Here is a 19,969-nt window from a genome sequence, read left to right as displayed (position 1 = left end):
TAATTTCTTCAATAATTGTTCACTTTACCGTCCCAATGTATCTAAAGCAGCAACAGACTCACAAATTTTGATTTAAATACATTTATTCAATCAGTTTACAGAATTTCAGTACAAAAGGCAGTAACAACAGACCTTTTACTGCCATAGCCAATGTACATTGTTTTATAAAATGGGGCCAGTGACACCAAGTTTATTTTAATATATATTCTTGCACATCAAGTGCAGGAACATTGGAAATGCCACAATAATCAGGAGAGAAGAGCTTGTATCTGCAGCTAGGACCTACGAAGTACACAGTTCCTTTTGGATTGCATCAGACATATTAACATGAACCCCACCATTCAACAAGGTTCAGTACAAATTCAAATTGTCAACCATTATGAAGCCTTTGGCACAGGGCTTAGCGACAGGAACAAGCCAAGTGCAACTCAAGGAGCTGGTGGGATTGCATAAGGTGCTGATCTTCCCATCTGGAACTAGTGGTCGGGCCAGGATAGATAATACTGTCCTCAAGAGGTCAGCTGAGCATTTCAAGTACCTGGAATTTAATGGTATGGGTAGTTTTCTTTGTTGAAAGGAGTATTTGCGAATTCATTGACATTTTTAACAAAAGCAGTGTGTAAGTTCCTCAGATAGAGCCCAGGACACATCAATTCAAAGTGAGAAAGCTAGAAAGAAGGTCAAAAGAACTTTCTCAGCAAACGACATTCATTAAAATGTTTTTATTTTTTTTTAAAGAGTACCCAATTATTGTTTTTCCAATTGAGGGGCAATTTAGCGTGGCCAATCTACCTAACCAGCATATCTTTGGGTTGTGGGGGTGAAACCCATGCAAACATGGGGAGAATGTGCAAACTCTACACGGGGCAGTGACCCAGGACCGGGATTCGAACCTGGGTCCTCAGTGCTGTAGTCCCAGTGGTAACCACTGCGCCACCATGCTGCCCTTGCAAACGACATTCAGCAGTGGCAACACCACTTGCTGTTATGTGGCAGGTCAGCACCAATTTGTGAAGATTATTTGGTCTGTGCACTGTTGGAAACTTCAACTTAAATTTAGGAAGAGCAATGAGACAAAAAAAGAGGTTCAGTTGTGTTGGCTGAAAAATGAATATTGGTCAGAGGTCTGGGGAAACTCATTTAAAGATCAGCATCAGAATTTGAATTTTTCTGCCAATGTAGGCTGTTGGGGTGAGTGCAACTAGATTTCTGCTGGAAATTGAAGTTTATAGAGGTTGAAACAAACCATTCAGATGGTCTAGTCTAGAGATAATGCTGGATTTGGCAGCAGATTGGTCGAGATAATGGGAGTTTTTTGTGGTGGGGATGATATGGAATCTGAAACTAAGCTGAGGGCCGAGGCTGAGAACGGTCTGGTTGATTAGGGAGATGGATTGACAATGGCTTTGGTCATCCACATTTTGTGCTGGACGAAGGTGCAATTCATAGAAAATGGATGTTGGCAGTTAACAAATAGAGGCAGCAAGATGGAGCAGAGCGAGAGCTAAATATCGTCAGTATACATGCGAAAGCTGACCTTGCATCTATCAGGTAGCATGTGGAAGAGGATGGACCAAAATTAGACTTCTGATTACTCAGGAAGTCATAAAAACATAACAAATAGGAGTGTCAAATCTTATGGCTCATCGAGCCTGTTCCACCATTCAATACGATCATAACTTCCACTCCACCTTTCCACCCACTTCCCCTGTCGCTTACATCCCTGAGACAACAAATATCTATCATCTCAGCCTTAAATATATTCAGTATATTCCACAACCCTCAGGGGTACAGAATCCCAAAGATTTACAGCCCTTTGCTTGAAAAGCTTAGTCATAGATTATCCCCCCCGCCGTTATCCTGAGACTGTACCCCAATGTTCTAGATTCCTCCAGCCAGGGTAAACAACCTCAGTGTTTACCCCATCACAATCTTGTATGTTTCAATATGATTACCCAGCATTCTTCTAAATTCCGAAGAATTTACACCCAATTTACTCAAGGGGCTGGATTTTCTGGCCACGCCCGACGCAAGGTCACCATGGACGGGCCGGGGACCATGTCGAGGTCCAGTGGCCTCGGGCTGCAATTTCCAGTTGTGACGCGGGGGCGGCCAAAAGAATCCCGCCCAACATCTCATCTTGGGACAATCCTGTCATCCAGGGACCGGCGTTCACTGTTGTGTCTCCAGTGCAAATATATTCTTGCGGAGATCAGAACAGCACACAGTTTTCCAGCTGAAGTCTCACTAACGCTCTGAACAACTCTAGCAAGACTGCTTTATTCCTGTACTCCAATCCCCTTGCAATAAAGGCCAACATACCATTTGCCTTCCCAATTGGTTGTTGTATTTGCATACTAACATTTTTCTGTTCCTTGTATGAGTACTATTGTAGTGCATTGGATACCATTTGGTGGGTCTTAATGAACTCCCTGTAATCTTAAACTGGTTAACTGTGTGTATTTATTAACTACAAGAACTATGTTCATATATACAGTAAAGGGTTCAAATCTAGGAGCTATCTCCATGCTTGCTTGTACACACAGCTGTCTAACAATAGACTGACTCCTAAGTGTGAGTCACTTGTTCTCTTACATCGTTGTGTGGGTGGTACTGTACTCAGTCTCCTATATGTGCAAGGCCCTTACCACAAGTACATCCAAGTCCCTCTCAACAACATTTACAAGTTTCACACCTTTTAAAGGAGCATTGTTATTCTTCCATTCTTACGACCAAAGTTAATAACCTCACACTTACCCACATTATACGCCATCTGCCATCTTGTTGCTACTCACTTAACCTTTCCAATCTCTGTGCTTTCACAACTTCCATTCCCTGCTGGTTTTGTATCGTCAGCAAATGCAGATATAATAGATTCTCTCTTTTTGTCCAAGTCATGAATAATAGATTGTAAATAGCTGATGCCCCAACAATGATCATTTCAACACGTCACTGGTTACATCCTGCCAACTTGAAAATGCTCCATTTTATCCCTCCTCTCTTTCCAGTCCATTAACCAATCCTTTATTCGTGCTAAAAATAACCCCAACGCCACAAACCCTTATTTTGCATATTAAAATACGTAAAGTAATCTTTATTAGTGTCACAAGTAGGCTTACATTAACACTGCAATGAAGTTACTGTGAAAATCCCCTAGTCGCCACATTCCGGCACCTGTTCGGGTACACAGACGGAGAATTCAGAATGTTCAATTCACCTAACAGCACGTCTTTCGGGACTGTGGGAGGAAACCGGAGCACCCGGAGGAAACCCACGCAGACACGGGGAGAACGTGCAGACTCCGCACAGACAGTGACCCAAGCCAGGAATTGAACCTGGGACCCTGGAGCTGTGAAGCAACAGTGCTAACCACTTTGCTACCAAGCTGCCCACTAACATTTAGTGTGGCATTTAATCAAATGCCTTTTTGGAAATCCAACCATGCTACATCTACTGGTTGCAAACCAACTCTATTTTTCTTCCTATAACTGCCGACAGTGCTTCTCTGCTCACTGCTCTCGGGGAGCTGAAGGATTGCAGCAATTTGGGGCCAATAACATGAATGGAAACCGGAACTGGGAGTTACAGCTGAGATGGATAAAGAACTGAGAGATAGGGGGCGGGATTCTCTGACCCCCGCCGGGTCAGCGAATCGCCGGGGGTCAGCATGAATCCCACCCCCGCCGTTCTCCGAATTCTCTGCCCCCCCAAAAAACACCCCGGCGTGAATCGCGCCGCCCTCCTTGGAGAATGGCGGGGACCGGCGCGAATCAATAGGCCCCGGGGCTGCTCAAATTCTCCGGGCTGCGATAGGCCGAAGTCCCGTCCGTTTAACGAGAGTCCCGCCGGCGTAAATCAAGGTAAGTTCCTACCGGTGGGACCCGGCTCCGTGGGCGGTCTCCGGGGGCCGCACGTGGATCTGACCCCGGGAGGTGCCCCCACGGTGGCCTGGCCCGCGATCGGGGCCCACCGATCTGCAGGCGAGCCTGTGCCGTGAGGGCACTCTATTGTTCTGCACCGGCGGCTGTAGCAGTCCGCCATTGCCGGTGCGGAATCAAAGCCCCCTGCCCATGCGGTGGGATGATGCCAGCACACGCTGGCGCTCCCGCACATGCGCCGGTTGGCATGGCGCCAAGCCCCTTCCCCGCCGGCCGGGCGCAAACCACTCCGGGGCGGGCCTAGCCCCTGAAGGTGCGGAATCGGGGCGGCCCAACGCCGGAGTGGTTCACGCCACTCCGTCCCACCGGAGTTGCCCGCCCGGCCGATTACGGAAGAATCCCGCTCAAGATCATTCAGGGACACCGGAGGGGGCAGGGAAGTATTTAGTTAGTGAAGATGTTGAGGATGCATTTTTTGAAGTTGAGGGAATGTATTCTTGTAGTGTGGTGTTCAAATCTGAATGCAGTATCCTGGAATGTGGTCTAACTGGAACTCTGTACAGTTGTAACATAACTTCCACAACTTTGCACTTCAGTCCTCATTAAAAAAAGGCTAACATTCCAATTAGCCTTTCAAATTACCTTTTGTTCGTTGCATTCAATCTGCCAAATTTTTATGAACTCTCGTAATCTATTACAATCCCACAGCAACTTTCTGCTTGTTTATTTCCTTTACCGTGCAGCCTTAGTAAGTGTTGTCAGCTCTCTATTTCTTCTATTTGACATTTAAACAAACCTTGAAAAGCTGAGTCCCCAGAATAGATTCCCGGGGACACATCTGACAATTTGAGGACGTTATCCTCACTCTCGTCTCTTATGCCATATCCAAATTTCAAGCCAATAAGCTTATTGTCTGAGCTGGAGTGTTTTAGCTATGAACAGAGAATAAATAGACTGGGATTGTTTTTCTGGGGGGGGGGGGGGGTGATAGTGTGGGTGTTTTTTTTGGGGGGGGTGAATGTGTGGGTGTTTTTTGGGGGTGAATGTGTGGGTGTTTATTGGGGGGGTGATTGTGCGGGTGTTTTTTTGGGGGGGTGAATGTGTGGGTGTTTTTTTTGGGGGGTTATTGTGTGGGTATTTATTGGGCGGGTGATTGTGCGGGTGTTTTGGGGGGTGGGGGTGATTGTGCGGGTGTTTTTTGGGGGGGTTATTGTGTGGGTGTTTATTGGGGGGGTGATTGTGTGGGTGTTTTTTTGGGGGGGTTATTGTGTGGGTGTTTATTGGGGGGGTGATTGTGTGTGTGTTTTTTTGGGGGGGTTATTGTGTGGGTGTTTATTGGGGGGGTGATTGTGCGGATGTTTTTTGGGGGGTGAATGTGTGGGTGTTTTTTTAGGGGGGTTACTGTGTGGGTGTTTATTGGGGGGGTGATTGTGTGGGTGTTTATTGGGCGGGTGATTGTGCGGGTGTTTTTTTTGGGGGGGGTGAATGTGTGGGTGTTTTTTTGGGGGGGTTATTGTGTGGGTGATTTTGTGGGTATTTATTGGGCGGGTGATTGTGCGGGTGTTTTGGGGGGCGGGGGTGATTGTGCGGGTGTTTTTTGGGGGGGTTATTGTGTGGGTGTTTATTGGGGGGGTGATTGTGTGGGTGTTTTTTTGGGGGGGTTATTGTGTGGGTGTTTATTGGGGGGGTGATTGTGCGGATGTTTTTTGGGGGGTGAATGTGTGGGTGTTTTTTTAGGGGGGTTACTGTGTGGGTGTTTATTGGGGGGGTGATTGTGTGGGTGTTTATTGGGCGGGTGATTGTGCGGGTGTTTTTTTTGGGGGGGGTGAATGTGTGGGTGTTTTTTTGGGGGGGTTATTGTGTGGGTGATTTTGTGGGTATTTATTGGGTGGGTGATTGTGCGGGTGTTTTGGGGGGCGGGGGTGATTGTGCGGGTGTTTATTGGGGGGGTGATTGTGTGGGTGTTTTTTTGGGGGGTTATTGTGTGGGTGTTTATTGGGGGGGTGATTGTGCGGGTGTTTTTGGGGGGTGATTGTGTGGGTGTTTTTGGGGGCGGGAATGTGTGGGTTTTTTGGGGGGGTTATTGTGTGGGTGTTTATTGGGGGGGTGATTGTGCGGGTGTTTTTGGGGGCGGGGGTGATTGTGTGGGTGTTTTTGGGGGGGGTTATTGTGTGGGTGTTTATTGGGGGGGTGATTGTGTGGGGGATTTGGGGGGTATTGTGTGGGTGTTTTGGGGAGGGGTGCTTTTGGGGGGGTTATTGTATGGGTGTTTTTGGGGGGATTGTGTGGGTGTTTTTGGGGGGGTTTGTATGGGTGTTTTTTGGGGGGGGGTGTTTTGGGGGGATTGTGTGGGTGTTTTTGGGGGGGATTGTGTGGGTGTTTTTGGGGGGGATTATGTGGGTGTTTTTGGGGGGGTTTGGGGGGATTGTGTGGGTGTTTTTGGGGGGATTATGTGGGTGTTTTAGGGGGTGATTGTGTGGGTGTTTTTCGGGGGGGGTTATTGTGTGGGTGTTTTGGGGGGGTTATTGTGTGGGTGTTTTGGGGGGGTTATTGTGTGGGTGTTTTGGGGGGGTTATTGTGTGGGTGTTTTGGGGGGGGTTATTGTGTGCGTGTTTTTGGGGGGGTTATTGTGTGGGTGTTTTTGGGGGGGTTATTGTGTGGGTGTTTTTTGGGGGGGTTATTGTGTGGGTGTTTTTTGGGGGGGTTATTGTGTGGGTGTTTTTTGGGGGGGGGGTTTGGAGGGGTTATTTTGCTGTTTTGTGATTAATGGGCATTTGTGCATTTTAAGCCTTTTGTTCAAATTTCTTCATCTTTACCCGAGTGATTTTAGCAATAAACCAAACTCTTTACTTGTTGGCTTGAGAATCCTTGCTGGCTTATTTCTGACATTGAGATACACACAGTAAGTATATATTGAGTTGGCAACATCACCTTTTAAACTCAAACTCTATTATAAGAACATAAGAACTAGGAGCAGGAGTCGGCCATCTGGCCCGTCGAGCCTGCTCCGCCATTCAATGAGATCATGGCTGATCTTTTGTGGACTCAGCTCCACTTTCCGGCCCGAACACCATAACCCTTAATCCCTTTATTCTTCAAAATTATAACCAGAATGGAGCAAACATTGGAGTCAGGTCTCTCTGAACCTGGTTATAACATTCCCCAGAAGACAATAAAGTGGACAACAGTTAACAGTCCCTGGTCTTCTGACCCAGAACGGAGCCATTTAATACTGATTCAGTAAATACCATTGGTGGGATTCCCCGCCAGCTGGCGCCGAAATCACGACACACCCGTCTTGACGCCAAAATTATGGCGGGCGCCGAGTTCCCGCCAAATGACAATTCTCTGGTGCTCGACAGCAATGCAAATGCGTCCAAATCCGGACACAAACACCGTTCGCATATCATTAGCGGGTGTCCGGAGCCTCCGCAATTCTCCGTCTCCACTGGGGGGAATTCCTGATGTAGAGGTTCTCCGGAGCCTCCGCGATTCTCCGTCTCCACTGGGGGGAATTCCTGATGTAGAGGTTCATTGGCGCTTTCATAAATCGTGATGAGGGAGAGGGGGGGGCAGGACCCGCAGAGGCACGATCGTCGGCTGCTGGTCCTGACGCTGGCCGGGCATGCTTCAGGGAGGTGGGAGGTGGGGTGACCCCCACGGGACGGACAGTGACCAGACACGGACCACCATTCACAGCATCACAGAAATATACAGTGCCCTTCGGCCCATCAAGTCTGCACCCGACGCATGGCAGACACCTGACCTGCCCACCTAATCCCATTGGCCAGCACTCACTGTTATGGGCTTGAATGTTGAGACGAGCCAAGTGCTCATCCAGGTACTTTTTAAAGGATGTGAAACAACCTGCCTCTACCTCAAATCCCCCCGAACCTCCCACCACTCACCTTGAGCATGTGTCCCCTCGTAACTGACCCTTCAACTAAGGGGACCAGCTGCTCCCGATCCACCCTGACCGTTCCCCTCATAAGCTTGTCCACCTCAATCAGGTCGCCCTCAGTCTTCTCTGCTCCAGAGAAAACAACCCCAGCCTATCCAACCTCGCTTCATAGCTAAAATGTTCCATCCCAGGCACCATCCTGGTGAATCTCCTCTGTACCCCCTCCAGCGCAATCACATCCTTCCTATAATGTGGCGACCAGAATTGCAAGGCAGCAATGTTGCTGAGCACCCCACTAATCCCCCCCCCCCCCAAACCGGCTTCCACCCGCCAGCGGGACATCTTGCAGCCTGCCCAAAGGCAACACCCACAGTGGCTCCCCACAGGGGGTTGACAGACAGGTGATGCGGGCATACCGCTGGAAAGGGCCTCGCCAGCCAAAGGTATCATTGCCAGCAGGGATGGGCGCCAGGGCCAGAGGCCCCCAGGCTGCTGGGCACAGACGGGGGCCAGGTGTGCGGGGTAAGGAGGGGAGGGGGACTTGCGGGGGCAGGGTCCGCAGTGCCAATCAGCCCTTTGGACCTGGTTGGGCACCAGAGTGCGCACCATGCTATCATGTCAGCCGTCCACCACTTGCAGACATTGGATGTTGGACTATAACCAGCAATGATGGCCTTCCTGCTGGTCACCACAGTCCTGGTGGATGTCCTGCGGCTGTATGAGCTGGCGCTGCTCGAGGAGGAAGCTGCAGCAGCGGAGCGGTGAGTGCTGGCTGAACAGCAGCCCCTGAGCCAAGCCCATGCTCAACGTCCAACCATCGACCCCCCCCCTCTGCAGCCGGCCGGCCCCACAACCTGTCTGACAAAGCCCCGAGGCAGGTTGCAACATGGTGCACACGTGTTTAATGTGGAACCATATATACAGATTTGTGCCCTAGTCCCCATCACTAAACTGTCCCCCGCACCTGTGCCAACTTATCTGGTGTCTAATTTTCTGGCCTTACCGCCCTAACGCTACATCGAGGTGATTCCCCAGCTGGTACATCAGGAGTGGAGGCAGCCTGCTGTGATACCCGCCCTGGGACCCGGGCCCCCTTTGGCGTCTCCTGGGGTGACCGGGCCTGGATGAGCCCGGCTGCAGCTCGGGGGTCTCGGGTGCCTTGCTGCCGCCCTGTCTGACCGCTGCCCATGTGATGCGGCAGGGATAGGAGGGGGAGTCCGAGATGCTGCGTGCTCCGGAATCTCCCCTGCGGGAGTCACCGACACGGCCCCATCATCTCCTCCTCCCTCGGGGTGCCTGATAGTCCTCGGGCTACTCCATGGGATGGGGGTGTGAGAGGAGCCCTTCACTGGGGCTCCCCCACCACCTGGCGCTGCCAGTCCTGGAGGCTCGCTCTGATCTCGATCAGGGTCTGCATGCTCGTGGCCATGAAGCACAGGGAGTGGGCCATCTCCATCTGAAAGTGCTCCATCACACTGCGACTGTGCCACCACCTTCTGGGTCTGTGTCACATCAGCCAATGACTGCGTCATCTCCCTCTGGTTCTGGGGGTGGGGGTGGAGGGGATGGTGGGTTGGGGGTGGGTGATGGTGGGTTGGGGGTGGGTGATGGGGGGTGGAGGTGGGTGATGGGGGTTGGGGGTGGGTGCTGACACATGTCAGGAGGAACTGCATCTCAGTGGGGTCTCACTTCCTCGCTTGATCCCTACCTCCACCCTGGCGACTGCCCTTTCCTCGGGCCTGCTGGCTGCGTCCAGGGCCCTCTGCTCTGCTGCGGTGAGGGGCGGTCTGCTGGTCCCCCTCCATCCTTCTCTCGCTCCCCGCGGTTATAAGCAGCCTTCTCCTGGGGGAGGGGGAGAGGGGGGGCAGTTTTTTCCGGCACTGCTGGTCAGTCCGGACAGTGTTGCCCACTGTGCTGACCACCTTTGCCACCTGCGTTCAGGCACGGTGAAGGCGGCAGCTGGCAGCCTTTCCCACCCGGGGTACAGGGTTGCCCCCCTCTCCTCATCGGCGTGCAGCAGGGTTTCCAGGTTAACCCCACCCTGGCATCAACACTTCAGTCTCAGGAACGAATATCCAGCTGCATGCATTTCATTTTCCTACTAAACTGAAATCAGAAACTCTTTAAAAGTAAAATCAAGGCAGCACGGTGATGCAGTGGTTAGCACTGCTGTCTCACGGGGCAGCACGGTGGCGCAGTGGTTAGCACTGCTGTCTCACGGGGCAGCACGGTGGCGCAGTGGTTAGCACTGCTGTCTCACGGGGCAGCACGGTGGCGCAGTGGTTAGCACTGCTGTCTCACGGGGCAGCACGGTGGCGCAGTGGTTAGCACTGCTGTCTCACGGGGCAGCACGGTGATGCAGTGGTTAGCACTGCTGTCTCACGGGGCAGCATGGTGGCGCAGTGGTTAGCACTGCTGTCTCACGGGGCAGCATGGTGGCGCAGTGGTTAGCACTGCTGCCTCACGGCGCCGAGGACCCGGGTTCGATCCCGGCTCTGGGTCACTGTCCGAGTGGAGTTTGCACATTCTCCCCGTGTCTGCGTGGGTCTCACCCCCACAACCCAAAGATGTGCAGGGTAGGTGGATTGGCCACACTAAATTTCCCCTTAATTGGAAAAAATGAATTGGGTCCTCGAAATTTAAAAAAAAAAGTAAAATCAATGGTTTGACGGTATTGTGTCTGCTACACTTTACTGTGACCGCAAGCACGGGGAATAGAGTCTGCTGACAACATTCATAATTAGAACCACAGATGTTGGTCCAAATGGATGGCAGGGTCTACAAGAACATTAGATAGTGCTTGAAAAAGAATATTAAAAGTTATGGAGAGTGTGTGAGGTGTAGTGTTACACTAGACACACAATTTGTAGAAAAACACTGACTGTACAAGTGTGGGCGGTTACGCTGAATTTATACAGGACACTACTTAGACCTCAGCTGGAATATTGTGCACAGTTCTGGATGTCGCACTATGGGAAGGATGTGAACACATTGGAGAGAGTGCAGAAGAAGTTCATAAGAGTGGTGTCAGGGATGGAAACTGCAGTTGAGGATAGATTGGAGAGGTTGGGACTGTTCTCCTTGGAGAGAAGAAGGTTAAGAGGAGATGTTTTTCACAGACAGGAATTCTCACAGAGTGAATTTAATGGAGATGTTCAAAATCATGAGTGGGCAGGACAGATATTAAGTTTCAAATCCTCTCTGGCCATATGTGAGATGCCAGAGGACTGGAGCACAACTAACGTTGGACCATTAATCAGGAAGAGAATTCGGGAAAAGCCAGGTAACATCAGTGGTCGGGAAATTATTGGAAAAACGTTCTGGGGGACACAATTCATCTCCACTTGGAGAGGCAAGGATTAATGTTGAATAGTCAGCATGGCTTGGTCAAGGAGAGATAATCGGCACGATTTAATAAGCTCGTCGCGGCCAACTTGGTGATGCGAGGAGGCAGTTGAATTGCGCAAGAAACCTCTCACGTGATTCGCGACGCTCGAAACGTCTCACCAGATTTAACGGAATCTCAAGAGACACCGCAATCTGGATCAAGTCCTTGTGGGCGAGAATCAGATTTACATATTTAAATGATCCATTAGGCTAATTTAATGGATTCTCCCGGCATCCGGAACTAATGGTTGTGCCTGGGAGATCTGGCCAGGGGGCCGATTAGCACTGCTTTCCGCAAACGTGGACCAGGCGCAATGGCACCTGGGGGGGTGGGGTCTCCCAGGACATTAAAGACTGTGTTTGTCCTGTTAAATTGTGCCCCTCGTTTAACAAATTTCATTGAATTTTTACTAGATATGTAGGTGAGGGCAGTGCAGTTGATGTAGTCTGCATGAACTTCAGTAAGGCTGTTGACAAGGTCTCGCTTGGGGGACTGATCAAGAAGGTAGGAACCCATGGGATCCAGGGCAATTTGAATTGGATCCAAAATTGTCTGAGTGACAGGAGTCAGAGGGTTTTGGTCCAAGGTTGTTTTAGTGACTGGAAGCCTGTGCCCAGTGGAGTTCCGCAGGGATCGGTGCCGGGTCTCTTGTTGTTTGTAATGTACATTAATGAGCTGGACATGAATATAGGAGATATAAGACCACAAGACATAGGAGCAGAATTAGGCCATTCGGCCCATCGAGTCTGCTCTGCCATTCGATCATGGCTGATATTTTGTCCTCCCCATTCTCCTGTCATCTTCCCATATGATCAGTAAGTTCGCAGATGACACGAAAATTGGTGGTGTGGTAAATAACGAGGAGGAAATCCTTAGATTGGAGAATGATATCGACAGGCTGGTCAAATGGGCAGAACAGTGGCAAACGGAATTTAACCATGAAAAGTGTGGGGTGATGCATTTTGGGAGGACTAAAAGCAAAGGAACATACAATGAATGGTAGGAGGCCAAGATGTACAGAGGGCTAGAGGGTCCTTATGGTGCGTGTTCACAGGCCCCTGAGGGCAGCAGGACAGGTAGATGAGGTGGTTACGAAGGCCAATACTTATCTTTAATAGCCAAGGCACAGAATATGAGAGCAGGGAGGTTATGTTGGAGCTTTTAAAACCCTCGTTAGGCCCCAGTGGAGTACTGTGTGCGGTTCTGGTCACCACACTATAGACAGGAAGTGATTGCACTGGAGAGGGTGCAGAGGAGATTCACCAGGATGTTGCCTGGGCTGGAGCGTTTCATTTATTGTGAGACTGGATAGGCTGGGGTTGTTTTCCTGAGAGCAGAGAAGGCTGAGGGGGACCTGATTGAGGTGTATACGATTGTGAAGGACAGGGTGGAAAAGAAGGTATTTTTCCCCTTAATGGAGGGGTCAGTGACCAGGGGGCAGAGATTTAAGGCAAGAGGCAGGAGATTCCGAGGAGATTTGAGGAAAAACCTTTTCACCCAGAGGATGGTGGGAGTCTGGAACTCGCAGCCTGAGAGGGTGGTGGAGACGGGAACCCTCACAACATTAAGAAGTATTTAGATGAGCAGTTGAAATGCCGCTGCGTAAAAGGCCAAATGCTGGAAAACGGTGCTGGCTAGGTGTTTAATCTAGGTGGGCCGAAGGGCCTCCTTCTGAGCTGTGAAACTCCATGACTATGACGGAGTAGATCGGGAGAAACTGTTCCCACTCATAAAAAGATCAAGAACTAGAGGACTCCGATTTAAAGTGTTTTCCAAATATAATGTGGAAAAAATGTGATTCGGGTCTGAAATGCACCTTGGACGTGAAGTTCAGGCAGGTTCAATCGAGGTATTCAAGAAGCTGATTATTTGAATAGAAACAATGTGCAGGGGTACAGGGAAAAGGCAGGGGACTGGCACTGAGTCACGATACTCGTTTGGAGATGCTTCACCTACTGGTGCAGACATGGTTAGCACTGTTGCTTCACAGCACCAGGGTCCCAGGTTCGATTCCTGGCTTAGGTCACTGCCTGTGCGGAGTCTGCATGTTCTCCCCGTGTGTGCGTGGGTTTCCTCCGGGTGCTCCGGTTTCCTCCCACAGTACAAAGGCGTGCAGGTTAGGTGGATTGGCCGTGCTAAATTCCTCTTAGTGTCCAAAAAGGTTAGGAGAGGTTATTGGGTTACGGGGATAGGGTGGAAATGAGGGATTAAGTGTGTTGGTGCAGACTCGATGGGCCGAATGGCCTCCTTCTGCACTGTATGTTCTATGTTCCTCCCACAAGTCCCGAAAGACGTGCTGTCAGGTGAATTGGACATTCTGAATTCTCCCTCTGTGTACCCGAACAGGCGCCGGAATGTGGCGACTAGGGGCTTTTCACAGTAACTTCATTGCAGTGTTAATGTAAACCTACTTGTGACACTAATAAAGATTATAATTAAATGGCCTCCTTGTTTGCTATAACAATTCTGTCAATCTGTGATAAATTTGATGTATTGAACAGTCAGTTTCTACAGTTATCAGTGAGAATTAGATGTTTTTCTATTGACCAAAGGGACAGAGGAATATGGTGAGAGAGTGAAAAGGAAGAGTTGATCTAATAATAATAATAATCTGTGAAAAGGGGACGCGATCAGTTGGACCAAACGGCCATTTCCCTTTTAAAAATGAATTTGCGGGATGTGGGTGTCGCTGGTCAGGCCCAGCATTTATTGCCCACCCCTTGTTGCCCTTCAGAAGGTGGGGGTGAGCTGCCGTCTTAAACCGCTGCAGTCCCTGTGGTGTAGGTACACCCACTGTGCTGTTAGGGAGGGAGTTCCAGGATGTTGCCCCAGCGACAGTGAAGGAACGGCGATATATTTGCAAGTCAGGGTGGTGAGTGACTTGGAGGGGAACCTCCAGGTGGTGCGGTTCCCAGGTATCTGCTGCTCTTGTCTTTCTGGATAGTCGTGGTCGTTGGAAAGTGCTGCCTAAGGAACCTTGGTGAGTTACTGCAGTGCATCTTGCTGCTAACAATCCTGGTTTTGATAATCAGATAATACAAACCATTAACAGATGGTATTGAAATTGTGACACTATATATAATTCATTCAAATAAAGTCTGACTCTAGATTCTATTCTGGGTACAAACATCACTGTCGGACATGGGTTGTTCAATGCCAGCACTCCCATCGCTGAAACATCAGGCTGTATGTGCAGCTCCCACTTTAGGAACCTCAGCATATTATCCAGGCTAACTTTCCAGTGCAATACTGACCGGGCTGTCTTTTTCAGATGAGATAGTCCTGTGCTGTCAGGTGGATGTAAACGATCCTGCTACACTATTTGAAGAAGAGCAAGGAGGTTATTCCTGGTGTCTGCCAATATTCAATTTACAACCAAAACCACTAAACAGATTGTCTGGCCATTATCACATTGCTGTCTATCAGGAGCAATGACACACACCTACTGCACAAACAGTCAACTCTAGTATGCACACCCCCTCTCACACACATAGACAGACACAGAACGAGAGAGAGAGGAAATCATTTAAATTCCTCAACTTTAGGGGGAGAATCAGGAGCTGCTGACACAGAATCCAAGGAGGAAAAAGTCTTGGGGGTTCTTGTAATCTGGCATATCAAAAAAAGGCACGAGTGGCACTTGCGAGAAAATGAAAACAGTCGAGTAACTGGGAGAGAAGTAGAGGGAAAAAGGTGGAAGAATAGGCACACCCGAGGAGATATACACTGAATCATGGCAACTTTTCTTTTGATATTGTAAAAAAACCAATACTTTTAGCCCCAGTGACATGTGTCCTCTGTAGCCCAATTAACTATCTACTTACTACTTAAACAGTGCTCAACTAGCATAGTCGGGAGTGAGGTGGATGAGGCAATTCTACAATTCTTGCTGCGCCATAAACCTTTTGACCCAGCTTTGTCTGTGCCAGCCCAGGCTGCCTCTGAGGCACTTTCAATCTTGAAGCCCTGTCTTTATAGTTACAGATAGAGGAAACATTGATGTTTAGTTTCTCACAGTTATCGGATGGAAGACATTGATCAGATTATACAAATCTAAGAATAATCACAGTCACGTCATTTCCAATTTCCTCAATGTCTCAGTTGTAGTGTTACGTAATGGTAATATTCACAGATTTACTTCAAAAAACTCTAACATAATTGTAAGTTGTACATAGTGTTGATTTGACATGGATTGATTGAAAGATTAAAATTTGAGTAGTTAAGACTCATCCTGCATTACCACTACTTCTCTTAAAAACTCTTCCTGAGCTCAGCTTTCTGGTGCTTCTGAGATGTGAACAGAATTTTCCAGCACCCTCTGGCGATTTTGTACATCCAGATTGTGTTGAGAATATCCAGAGCAACACTGGAAATGATCCAAGCACACTGTGGCCCGAGGCCCAGGCGGTGGAAGGCTGCTGTGCCAAAGGTGGAAGCCATTTGCCGATAGTAGGATGGAATCACAGCAATGCGCACCAAGAAGAAGCTCACAGACATGGCGACACCATTCACCACCACCAACTTGGTGCTTCTGGGAAACTGCAGAACCTCAAAGAACCACCTAAACTTAAACAAAGAGTGCATTATCGTTCAGTGATACATACCTCCCACCGGCAGGGGGACTGCTAGACATACACCTCCCAGCTCCCAAAAGCGCAGATACCCTTCTGAAGCCTGTGTGAGTGAGTGCCTCTGTGACCAGAATGCACTATTTAACCTGTCAACGGGTCATGTCCCTTCAATTCCTGTTACCAATCTAGATACATAGGGGCTGGTTTAGCACAGTGGGCTAAATAGCTGGCTTGTAATGCAGGACAAGGCCAGCAGCGCGGGTTCAATTCCCGTACCAGCCTCCCCGAACAGGCGCCGGAATGTGGCGACTATGGGCTTTTCACAGTAACTTCATTGAAGCCGACTTGTGACAATAAGCGATTATTATTATTAACCATTGAACTTCCTACAACAGATTCTCTTCCGCCCTGACACAGTTACGAGTTTCTGCCCTAGTCCAAGGATCTGTTATCTCATTGGCATGTTGCCCCTTTGCAACATCATTCAATAACACCTCAGGATCCCCATGTACACGGAAGACAGACAGCTGTACCACACCCCTCTTAACCCCTCTACCAGCTCTGTCTTCTCAGATTCCTTGTCCAATATCAAATCCTGCAATGAGCTTGAATTTCCTCCAGTTAAACATTGGGAAGACTGAAATCATTGTCTTTTGCCCCCACTGCAAACTGTTCCATAGTCACAAATTCCATCTCTTTCCTGGCCACTATCTGAGGCCTAATATAAAAACCAGGAACAACAGTAGGCCAACGGAGCTTGCTCCACTATTCAATAAGATCATGCTGGTCTTCAACATCAACTCCACTTTCCCACACGATCTCCATGTTCCGATTTCTTTAGTGTCAAAATCAATCCATCTCAGTCTGGAATGTACTCAATGATCGAGTATCTACTCCAACCTTCTGGGATAGAGAACTCCAAAGATTCACAAAACCCAAGTGAAAAACTCAGAGTGAAGACATTTCTCCTTATTTCAATTCTAAATGGTGATCTGTTATCTGGAAAATTTGGTCCATAGGTCCAGACGGAAAACAGCCTCTCAGCATCTACCTTTCAATGAGATCACATCTCATTGTCTGAACCACCGTTCACAAATTTGGTATCTTACTTAACCGTGAGCTGAGCTTCTAACTACATATCCACTGCCTACCTCCACCTCTGTGACATGACCACCTTCACTCCACTTTATTAGGTAGGAATTTAAGTTGTGAGGAGGATGCAATGATGCTTCAAAGGGACTTGGAAGGGTAAGTGAATAAGCAAGAACACAGCAGACAAAATATGTGAATGCAAATGTTAGGGTCTGATGTGGGATCATCATAAAATTGGGAGCTCTTTACCAGGATTTGAAAATAAACTTCCTTGTTGGGCTGGGGATTATTGAATTTAAAGACAGTGAGTGTGTGAGGAACTGGTGCTTTTTTTCAGGTGTTGCAATTTAAATAAGGAGTAACTTGGGAAATGACTCTTTACGTTGCAAAGAATTCCCTGGGTGGGGAAGACGGCCCTCTGGCTGGCTTACGATGGGTGGCTACAGCAAACCTTCTGGGTTTGGCGGTCAAGCTGCAATTGTCTTTGTCAGAAGGGATGAGGGAGATGGAGATAATACAAGCAATAGCTCAGCATTTTAATTTGCTGGAAATACAGTTCGAATCGTTAGAATTAGCTGGAATTCAATTAGAAATGAAACAATTAGAAATGCTGGAACAGATAAACAGAAAGAAATTGAACTGGAGAGTGGCTATAGCAGAAGAAAAGAAAAAAGAGGGCTTTTCAAAAGAAGTTGGAAATGAGGAAACTTAATGTGAAAAGGGAAAGACTGGCAAGAGAAGAAAGGGAGTTGGAAAGGAAAAGAGAGCATCAACTTCAAATGTTGGAGTTAAAGGCAGCTGAGGGAAATCTAGACGAAGGATTAACACTTCTTCGTCAAATGTTTAGAGGGGATATGTTTAAATATAGCACTGCCGAGGTTTAATACAGGTAGGGAATATATAGTGAATGGTAGAACCCTCAAGAGTATTGAAAGTCAAAGAGATCTAGGTGTACAGGTCCACAGGTCACTGAAAGGGGCAACACAGGTGGAGAAGGTAGTCAAGAAGGCATACGGCATGCTTGCCTTCATTGGCCGGGGCATTGAGTATAAGAATTGGCAAGTCATGTTGCAGCTGTATAGAACCTTAGTTAGGCCACACTTGGAGTATAGTGTTCAATTCTGGTCGCCACACTACCAGAAGGATGTGGAGGCTTTAGAGAGGGTGCAGAAGAGATTTACCAGGATGTTGCCTGGTATGGAGGGCATTAGCTATGATGAGCGGTTGAATAAACTCGGTTTGTTCTCACTGGAACGAAGGAGGTTGAGGGGCGACCTGATAGAGGTCTACAAAATTATGAGGGGCATAGACAGAGTGGATAGTCAGAGGCTTTTCCCCAGGGTAGAGGGGTCAATTACTAGGGGGCATAGGTTTAAGGTGAGAGGGGCAAGGTTTAGAGGAGGTGTACGAGGCAAGTTTTTTTTACACAGAGGGTAGTGGGTGCCTGGAACTCGCTACCGGAGGAGGTGGTGGAAGCAGGGACGATAGTGACATTGAAGGGGCATCTTGACAAATACATGAATAGGATGGGAATAGAGGGATACGGACCCAGGAAGTGTAGAAGATTTTAGTTCAGATGGGCAGCATGGTCGGCACGGGCTTGGAGGGCCGAAGGGCCTGTTCCTGTGCTGTACATTTCTTTGTTCTTTGTTTGATGAGAAAGATGTGGAAGTTTCTTTTATCTCATTTGAGAAAGTGGTTAAACAATTGAATTGGCCAAAGACCATGTTGGTGTGGGTTCAAACAAAGTTAGTATAGGTAGAGCTAGTGAAGTGTTTGCGTCAGTGTCAGTGGAGATATCTAGCGATTATGATGAGGTGGGAAAAGCCATTTTAAGTGCATGTATCAGTGGCAGAAGCGGACAGAGGGAAGTTTAGAAATCCAAGGAGAGAACCAGGTCAGACGGATGTAGAATTTGAAAGAATCAAACAAAATAATTTTGAGGGGTGGATAAGAGCATTAAAAATAGACCATAAACGTATGGAGCTCTTAGAGAAACGGTTATTTTGCATCAATTTAAAGATTAACATCCTGCAGCAGCGAGAACTCATGTGGAAGAGCAAAGGGTTAAATCTGCTAAACAGGCAGCAGAAATGACAGATGATTTTGAATTTGTTCATAAATCAAGGTTCAATTTTCTATTTAAAACATTTTTTAAAGAAACTTTACATTTCAATTTTTTTTAGAGCACCTTATTAAGGGGCAATTTAGCATGGCCAATCCACCTACTCTGCACATCTTTGGGCTGTGGGGGTGAGACCCACGTAAGCACGGGGAGAATGTGCAAACTCCACACGGACAGTGACCCAGGGCCAAAACCGGGCCCTCGGCGCCGTGAGGCCGCAGTGCTAACCACTGTGCCACCCTTTCATCATCAATTTCAATCTGTGAAGGATAGAAACTGGGGAAATGAGAAATTCACACGTGGTCAAGGCAAAGGAGGTTTAGTTGGTGATGTTAAGGAGAATGTGCCTCAGAGTAAAAAGGAAATTTATGATAGTGGGAGAGATCAGAAAACCTGAATGTTTTCATTGTAATAAAGTTGGACACATGGGGCGCGATTCTCCACTCCCGCGCCGGTTGGGAGAATCGCCTGGGCCGCCAAAATTTCCGGGGACGCCGGTCCGACGCCCTCCCGCGATTCTCCCAAGTGACAGGAACGGCCCGGTCGAGTTCCGCGGGCCGCAGGCCGGAGAATCGCCGGAGACACCCAAAATGGCGATTCTCCGGCACCCCCGCGATTCTGAGGCCCGGATGGGCCGAGCGGCCAGGCCAAAACGGCGGGTTCCCCCCCGGCGCCGTCCACACCTGGTCGCTGCAGTCGTGGGCGGTGCGTGAACGCTGGGGGGGGCGGCCTGTGGGGGGGGGGATCCTGCACCGGGCTTCACCTGGAATGTGGGGTGGCCCGCGATCGGTGCCCACCGATCGTCGGGCCGTCCTCTCTGAAGGAAGACCTCCTTCCTTCCGCAGCCCCGCAAGATCCGTCCCCCATCTTCTTGCGGGGCGGACATAGAGAGGACGGCAACCACGCATGCGCGGATGATGCCCGTTATGCGGCGCCGGCCGCGTCATCTATGTGGCGCCGCCTTTACGCGGGCGACAAGGCCTGGCGCGGGTAGATGACGCGGCCCCGATCCTG

General features: G+C 48.9%; 2 protein-coding genes across 5 annotated transcripts in view; both read right to left on the bottom strand.

The window, feature by feature from the left end:
- Positions 1 to 19,969, bottom strand: part of LOC140403111 (calponin-1-like) — a 119,576-nt gene that overhangs the window by 55,238 nt on the left and 44,369 nt on the right. The window lies entirely within an intron of this gene.
- Positions 381 to 19,969, bottom strand: part of LOC140403112 (TLC domain-containing protein 4-B-like) — a 107,420-nt gene continuing 87,831 nt past the window's right edge. For all 4 annotated transcript variants that reach the window (XM_072490740.1, XM_072490744.1, XM_072490742.1 and 1 more), the window contains exon 7: positions 381 to 15,728. In XM_072490740.1, coding sequence (XP_072346841.1) covers positions 15,419 to 15,728 — 310 coding nt within the window. In that variant the 3' untranslated portion in view covers positions 381 to 15,418. The remainder of the gene's footprint in view (positions 15,729 to 19,969) is intronic.

The sequence above is a fragment of the Scyliorhinus torazame genome, chromosome 27, assembly GCF_047496885.1.
Source record: "Scyliorhinus torazame isolate Kashiwa2021f chromosome 27, sScyTor2.1, whole genome shotgun sequence".
Taxonomy (NCBI): domain Eukaryota; kingdom Metazoa; phylum Chordata; class Chondrichthyes; order Carcharhiniformes; family Scyliorhinidae; genus Scyliorhinus; species Scyliorhinus torazame.
Note: the sequence above shows the minus strand (reverse complement) of the source record. Positions and strands in the feature narration are given on the sequence as shown.